The 8,820-nt window shown below is 47.0% G+C and overlaps 1 protein-coding gene across 1 annotated transcript; it reads left to right on the forward strand.

The window, feature by feature from the left end:
* Nucleotides 1-5,149: 5,149 nt before the first annotated feature.
* Nucleotides 5,150-7,883, forward strand: LOC133923613 (squamosa promoter-binding-like protein 7). The gene is made up of 3 exons (XM_062368894.1): nt 5,150-5,732; nt 5,823-5,950; nt 7,088-7,883. The coding sequence occupies exons 1-3, from the start codon at nt 5,266-5,268 to the stop codon at nt 7,576-7,578; spliced, it is 1,086 nt and encodes a 361-aa protein (XP_062224878.1). The 5' UTR covers nt 5,150-5,265; the 3' UTR covers nt 7,579-7,883.
* The last annotated feature ends 937 nt before the right edge of the window (nt 7,884-8,820 follow it).

Raw genomic sequence — 8,820 nt, forward strand, 5'->3', positions numbered from 1 at the left:
TGTTTGTGGCTAAAAAAACAAAAAAATATTTATTTTTCGACCTGAGGCACCTGACCAACTGCTGCTCACCCGCCCTCGACCAGAAGTTCGAGTACCGATCACTACTCACTCGCTACTTTTTCACGCGAACTCCAGGACTCAAACTCACGATCTTGATTAGAAGCTCAGCGCTCGTGACCTCTCTAACTATGTCACCACTCATTCTTGTTATAGTACAATAACAAAATTAATCATTTTGACCTCTTTTGATCGAACATTTGAACGACTATTTACACATTTAAATGATCCTAAATGAATAGGTTATCAACTACAAAGTTTAACATCTCATCGAGTTCTACAATGTTAATATAAAGTTTGTCTCTATCCGACTACGTATGAAAAAGATTGTGTTCAATTCATACAGTGTTCAGTAAAACAACTATAACTTTTACATACAAAGTCCGATTTCGACGTTCGACCTCTAATTTCAAAGCTAACGAGGAGGTGCATTAAAAAAAATACAGTCTTTAAACTTGTACCATTCTTAACCCTAAAAAGGCTCGGAAGACCCTCGACATGACCCTCTAAAGTTTTTGGTCGAAATTTGATCTTCTCCGATTTGTCTAACATTTTTTGAGACATAGTGCTATATTTGAAAGTTAATGTTGCACAGATATTTCATCAATCCAAATTACCAAACTTATGATAAAAAATCTTTAAATTAATAGTTTTCAACGTTATAGCCTACTAGTGTTTTACACTAAATCGAGACCAAAAGTTTGTGATCAGGTATGTGACTTCTCTGTACTAGTTTTAGATATTTATTTATACATCTATATTACTTTAAATAAAAAATGATCAACTAAAAGCTTGTAGATCTTGTCGAGAGCTATATTTTTTATTTAAAATTTGTCTTCATCCGACTTTGTATGAAAATGTTATGATTTTGTAAGATGAGCTGTCATCGATCACGACTGAACTTTATTAAGATTATTTAGGTATTTAAGTTACCTCAAATTAAAAAAAATTCAACTACAAAGTTGTATATTTTATCGATGGCTACAATTTTCGTGTAAAGTTTTTCCCTGTCTGATTTCATATGAAAAATTTATGAATTTTTGAATATAAGTTGTCATCTATTATCATTACCGGTTCGTAACACGAACCGACAGTGATACCCATTATCACTGTCTGTTCATAACACGAATCGACAGTGATGCTTGACGAACTATCACTGTCGGGTCGTGACTAAAAATGATAGTGATAGTTCAAGTATCACTGCCAGCTTGTGTCCTCACCTAGCAGTGAAGTATCACTATCGGCTCAAACCATCAGTAGATAAAAATGAGCTTCATTACTGTCGGTTCATAAGCCACATTCGCTGATTCTTCCTGTGCGACTTTTGAACCGACAGTGATGTTCCATTAGTGATGACCCATTAGCATCCGATATTAATGGACCGGCATATAAGCTTGGTTTTGTAGTAGTGGTTCTTACCTTTTGCAAATTGCGGTGGCTTAGAACCTTAGTCCCTCAGACATGGAGGATGGGCAGACAGCAGGGTGAAGGAGCCACGAGAAGGCCACGACGGCTGACTAGGACTACGGTCTTGGTCACGACCAGCGTCCATTGTGCTTCAGCCACCAGCGATGAAGGTGTTCGTGGATCGGCGTGACCGCGACTCTGCAAGGGTAGCGACTAGTGAGCAGAGAGTTAGAGATTGACCAAATGTGTGTGTGCGTGAGACAATGTACAGGAAATTGGGGATCGACTAGCGAGCCTAGGCCAATGATTTTGTTGCCTACTGTTTGCCCTGCTTGGCAAAGCCATTTTGGCGTCGGGCTGGCTATGTGTTCCTGGCATGTTAGGTAGTGTTTGATTGGAGAGCAAGGTGAGATGAAATGATTGCATTCATATATTTAAGGATAGGATAATTCTATTCATATATAGATGTTTGTTTGATAGGTGGGATGGAATAAGTCCATTTTAGTACCTTAGGCTTAGCGTCAGTGTCATGTTTGAAGTGAGACAACTGCGTTCCACCGTTTTTTTGGAACGGCTCTGTCCTGAATGTTTGAAGAATATTCTCTGATTCAGAAATATTCTATCTCGCTGCTCTACATACAAACAACTCAAAAACAGGATAGATCCACTCCGTCCTATACCGTTCCACGAACCAAACACTACCTTAATGTATGGGGCTTCGGGCCTTGGGGGCGCATCACTTTGGACCAATAGGAGTGCATATATGGTGAAATTTTGGTGGTTATAACTCATTTGGGCCTGGGTGCATTTGCTTCCCCTCCGGCACATTAGGCTCCTCCCTCAGGCGCACATGGCCCCAAATACGAGTTTGACTCATGCACTTTTTTTATTTTTTAATCAAAAATTGTAAATATATACATCTATTTTGAAAAATTACAAATCTAGACTCCTATCATCTTTCCAACATGCTACATATTTTAAAATAAAAAAATATTACGCTCCAAAGCTCTCAAAATTCATTGAAATGACCATGAAATATTTGAAAAAAATATGTGGTGAGAGCAAGCTATCATCTAGCTCTAAAAAAAATTTAACTCAAACAATTACTTGTGCAATGATAAAAAAAAACAAATATCATAATCCCTTAAATTTGTTTTTTCTCATTGTACAAGCCATATTGTTGTGTGGAATTTTTTGGAGAGCTACATCATAGCATTATCCACGTCACATAATTTTTCCATGGCCATTTTAATTGTTTTTTTTTTAAATTTGAGAGTATTAGAACATAACATTTTTATTTTTAAACCTATATCCTTTAATTTTTATTTTTGATCCTGTTTTCCATAGGCGACAGGTGGCCTGTCGTTGTTCCAACGGGAGTTAGGAGTCTAAATTTGACTTATCGCCACTCCAATAGGCGATATGTGGCCAATCATACTTCTAACGAATGATAGGTGGCTAATCATCTTTTCAAAGGCGACATATATCTAGATTTACATTTTTTTTTCAAAATGAACACATATATTTATGTTATTTTGATTTTAAAAAATATAAAAATAATATGGCTGAACACTTGCACCCGATCTCGGTTCGGTAAAGACTGGTTTTCAGTGTGATTCGACTAATGTTCCAACTTTTGTCCACAGTTCCCGTGCAAGTTGCAATGCAGCGCGGGTACGTCGTCCACATCATCAGAGGACGGCATCACTGTTCTCATCATCGATGGCATCCACGATCCATGTGACCCTGCCATGGCTGCGATCATACCAACTAACAGGACAAAGGGGTCGAGGCACTGCGATAGCTGCGCCAACACGACGGCCAAATACGCAGGCAGAAGCAGCCTCACACCATCTAAATTACCTGAACGAACACTTCTGATTATCCCAAAAGACAGTAACAATCATCCAAAGCACCGTCTCATGCATGTCAGTGGTAATTGAAGCAAGGGTACAAATACTGCATGCATGCCAGCAGCAGTACAGTCTCTACGAGCACAGCTAACCAAGCACGTTCTCCATCCGTTTTAGAATAAATAACGTTTTAGCCTTTCTTATAATGTTAAAAATATATGATGTTTGTAATTTTAAGATAACTTTATCTCAAAATTTGCAGTCTTACTCTTCTATTAAGGGTACGTTTAGTTAGGAGTAATAATGGATGTGACATGACTGTCTCTGTTTTTTGAGATACACCCATCCAAATTGTTTGTTTGGTTAGGTAGATAGGTTGAGCTAATTTTATGTTTGATTGAAGGATAATGGTGGATGAGATGAGAGTAATTAACTAAATTATATCTCCTAATTTTAAATAATAATAATTAACCATACACTAATCACCATGCACTAACACTTATCGACACTAATCTTATCGTAGTAATTAATAATTAATAACTAGATATGCTAATTATTATTAATCTTACTCTAATCGACACATCAAGAGTGCACTAATAAATGCACTCATACTTAATAACCATAATCTCATAGTAATAAAATACTAATTAGCAATACAATATGCTAATTATCACTAATTATTTTACTAATAATTATGATTAGCCAAGGTGGATGGTCTCATTCAGCTAAAATGAATGGATCACTCTATTTAGTATATTTGAGAAATATTTCTAAAAGTCGGATGATCCCATCTATCCGCCATCCAACTGAACGCTCAAAAAATATAAATGGACATCTCCCATCCAACCTCATCCCATCAACCAAACACATCTAAAAACTTAATTTCCAATACAAATCTTATTTCTTAGGTAATAAATGGTGATTAAAAAATAAGATGATTATTTTATTTTTCATCTTAATATTTATGTTTAACTTTAAAATGTTATGTATTATGACAGGAACGGAGTACATAGTAGGGAATTGCGCAGGAGGAAGAAGCCGAAATAGGGGTACCCGTACGTATCTCCCCACCGCCCAACACGGAGATATTATTTCCCCCAAAGCGCAGACATACCCCCCGTTTCCCAGCCAATTTTACGTTGGCACCTTACTGTAGCTGACACTGACAACTGGACCGAGCCTTACGGGCCCCATCGGACGGCCGGCCGGAGCGGCCTGCTGCGTGCATGTACGCCCGGCCTGCTCCACACAGGCTTTTCACACCGCGCAGTAAATGTGGAGCGAGCACAATGATGGGTGGGCCAGAGCACGGGATGGTCCCACCAGGCATTGGGTGAGCGCGTCGTAGGTTCGGTACGTGGCGTATGAAATCTTGGGTGGATATGGCATCTTTGCGCGCGCAAGAGGCAGAGGCGCTTCTCTTCTAACTGTTACCATCTCTAGTGTTGTTTCAATGACATGCGGGGTCGGAAAGTCCTTGTCCCACCTGTCAGTGTAATGTACATGGGGAACTAACTTCACTCTAGGTAAGGGAAGGAGCGAGGCGTATAGTCACACAACGCGCAGCCTTTATTGCCTGCCGCGGCAGTCATGCCACGTACAGCAGCCGCGGGGCCCGCCTCGGATTGAACACCTCAATGACACACCTCCATGTGGCCGTGGCCCCACACCGCCTGCACGGCTCTTGCTGCTGGCTCTCTCTCCCTCTGCAGGAGATCCCACATGTCAGTACGGGGGGCGTGCTTTCCCCGAGTGGCCAGTGGCCTGCTGCCTGCTGCTCCTCCCCGGGGGGCTCGCCTCGCTGCTTTGCTTTATATGGGGCGAAACGCCAGTGCGGGTAACCTACCGCTGTACCTGCCGCCGCCGCCGCCGCCGCCGCTTTTCCACTTGCCACACCGTTTGAGCCGCCGCCGGCGGGAGCCGTTTGAGGGCGCGGCGGTACGTGGCCATGGAAGGGAACGGTGGCGGCGGTAGCGGAAGCGCGCCACCACCTTGGGATCTCGGGATGCACTGGGCGCCCACCGGCTCGGCCTGCCCGCAGCCCTTGGTGCCGCGCCCAGGCGGCAGGCCCTGCCACCACCACCAGCAGGAGCTGGCCTGCCTCAAGCTGGGGAAGCGGCCCTGCTGCTGGGCCGGGGCCGGCCTAGTGGCGCAGGCTGGTGCGGGCCTGCAGGTCCACGGCAATGGCTGCGCCGGCGGTGGGAGTGGAACCGCTGCGGAGGGCAAGAGGAAGGAGAAGGCAGCGGCGGCGGCGGCGGCGACGGCCGTGCCGAGGTGCCAGGTGGAGGGGTGCCACGTGCCGCTAGCGGGCGCGAAGGAGTACCACCGGCGGCACAAGGTGTGCGAGGCGCACTCCAAGGCTCCCAGGGTCGTCGTGCTCGGCGCCGAGCAACGCTTCTGCCAGCAATGCAGCCGGTCCGTAAATTTGCATGCCACCGTGAAAACATGATATACCTGTGCAAGTCTGTACGCCGCCATACGTTCTGGATGTACGTGTTCATGCAGGTTCCACGCCATCTCGGAGTTCGACGACGCGAAGCGGAGCTGCCGGCGGCGGCTGGCCGGGCACAACGAGCGGCGGCGGAAGAGCAACGCCCACGAGGCCATGGTCAGGGGCACTGCGCACCCACACGGTCCGTCCTAGCTCCTCCTCTGCTAGCTCCCGTACTCCAAATGCAATAATGCTTGTTCCAGGACGTAGAGAAAATTAAGCTAGGCAGGGACCTGCAGTAAGATGATCAGATATGCATATCCACGTACGCTGGCAGGGGTAGGTGGTTTGATGCCGGGAAACAGGGCGCGAGCTGCAGGCCCGGGGAAAAGTCCTCGGGCTAGCACGGATTTTAATGCATGCCTTGATGTGCACCTGCCTGGCTAGGCCGACCGTGCATATGATCACCAGTATTAGTCGTAAGTACTAACAGGGACGTGCGTCTCAGTGGTCGTTGGCAATGGCAACGGCGTAAAAGATCTAGCATTGCAGACAAGCCGTGCACTGCATGTCTGCATGTAAGCTCACAGTGTACTACTCTCAGCGATACACACAGGAAGAATAGCACAGTATCTTCCTGGTATTTATATACGTGTAGCTGCACCGCATATTTTTAATACGGAGTACTGGTACACTACAAATAGTGATGTGTCACGTCTAGGTATAGGCACACACGCACAAAGAGGAAGAAGAGAAAGGATGAGGAGGAACAGGAAGAACCCCTATTTCGTAGCCACTACGTACTGACCATCGGGTAATGGATGGTCCGGCGCCGTTGGGTTACCGTGGCAGCGGATGACAAGAGCAGGGGCTGTGGGGAGCTCGTGGAAGCAACTGTCGGCGGAAGATGGAGAAGAAATAAAGATACAATTTCGAATCGGAGAAGAATGGGTTGGGCCGTTGGATGCATGTCCAACACTACCCAGGAGCATCGACCGAGATATTTCCTGATTTCAGACGAGTGACACTGATTCACGCCCATAAATATCTTGGGTGAATAGAAACTTACTCCGAATCATTGTTTGTGCCTATGTAGGTTGGCACATGATATCAACAAAATTATGCCTTAAGTGCTACTAACGTATACCATATATCTGAACGTTGTTGGCTAGCTCACGAGCTTGAGATTTTACTGATTTCACTTTGAACTAGGGGCAATATGACTATATAAATGATCATCGTTCTGTGCTGTCTTGTAGAATTTCTTATGATCTGGATATTGATATGATCGAGTATACGTCACATTGTTTACACTAAGCGATGCAACGCGTTGCTGCAGGAATCATGTCGTTTGGTCACGGTGGTTTCCCGCAGTGCGGCCTTCCGGCGTCCCCGGCTGGTGCTCTCTCTCTTCTGTCATCGTCCAGAGGCGGTGCCCCCTGGCTGATCCCGGCGCCCGACATCTCCGTCCGCTCCAGCGCGGCGCTCGACGAGCTCATCGCTGAGAACCGCGCCGCCCTTCTCGCGTGCCAGTTCCTCTCCGGCCGGCCGGCCCCGTCGGCGGGCCGTGTCCTACCACCCGAGGTGGCTGGCTGGCACGCGCACCTCCAGCTCCAGGCCCATCCGGGAGGCGGCCGCGCGGACGGCGGGTGCAACGAGGCGCCGAGCACGGGGCACACGACGCTCGACTTCATGCAGGCACCCACCGCTTCATCTGGCGCGCCGTTCCGGCCTGTGCCGGAGAGGGCCGCGAGAGCCCCGAAGAAGGACGGCGACGCGGGGTGCAGTTCGGACGCGTGGGCGTCCGCGGAGGGAGCCCGCGTGGTGTGAGCCGGCATGCGCGTTGCACGCTGCAGCCCAGACGTGCTCCGCGCGGCGACGTTTCGTCGCAACGTCACGTCGCGTCCGTGCGTACCCGCGCCGTACGCGGTTCGGTCCCAGGCTCCCCAGCAGCTAGCGAGGGCGCGGCTGGAGCGTTGGTCGTTGTGTCCGTGCAATCACCTTGCGATGGACCATTACCGTTTCGTCCTGCAGTGTCTGGCCGGTGTGCTCCTTGTTCCCCAGGGGACGTGCAATCCAATGTACTGCTCACTCCACTAGCTAGTGGTTATGTTTCGCTCTGCTCTCTGAATTAAAAGGCTACTGCTAAGTTTTGCTGTGATGGTTAAGTTTTTAGTAGAAACATCGTCACGATCATTAACTAAGTATAAGATTAATACATAAGACACGATATTTTTAACAAGGTTCGATCAAATTGTTTACATCCTTGGGGCATAACTATGGGTGTTCCTCCCGAACTAGCAACACCGACCGCTTCTTAGGGTTCCAGCAGACTCGCTGCCCCCTGCGAACCTGTCGCTATGTCATTATAGTTACAAACAGCGGCCCTCCTCTTATATTTATAAGGAGGCTAGGATACAGCAATCTTACTAGTATTCCACTAGAATCCTACTATAATTCTAGCACGTACCGCTAATACAACTTAAAATCTTATACGTAACTAACTCCGTACAATTATTCGACACATATCCAACAAACTCCACCTTAACGAATAATTTGCCACCTTGAAGTAGTCATGCACGAACCTCCATGTACACCGAACTTGAGTTGTCACATTTGCCGCTCAACAAGAGCTGCACGATGAATTTTACTCAGACTCACTATCTTCCAAAGACAATGCTATCTCTGCAACTTCATACACCATGACTTTCGCCACCGCTGTCGCTGCTCCACCTTGAGCAAACAACAGTGACTCCGATCTAGATTGACCGCACGTCAATCAGACCGTAAGTCGAAGTCGCTGCCTTTTCCGCGATGTCTTCCAGCCGCACCGTCGAAACTGGCCGTCACATCTGACCGACCACTATCGAACAACAGCTACCAGCCGTCATCAACCCGATCTCCACGTCTGGATGGATCCCCATTAATATAGCCCATCGGATGGTTCAAACCACCGCGCTCGAAGTGTACAAATCCACCGACCGAATCGTCGATCGCCGCCATGCTCCACCTTGCGCCGTCCTTTCCCGGACCCGTGCAAGCCTTGCGCGGTGTGGAACATATCCTCGTGAC

Source organism: Phragmites australis, chromosome 7 (assembly GCF_958298935.1).
Source record: "Phragmites australis chromosome 7, lpPhrAust1.1, whole genome shotgun sequence".
NCBI lineage: Eukaryota > Viridiplantae > Streptophyta > Magnoliopsida > Poales > Poaceae > Phragmites > Phragmites australis.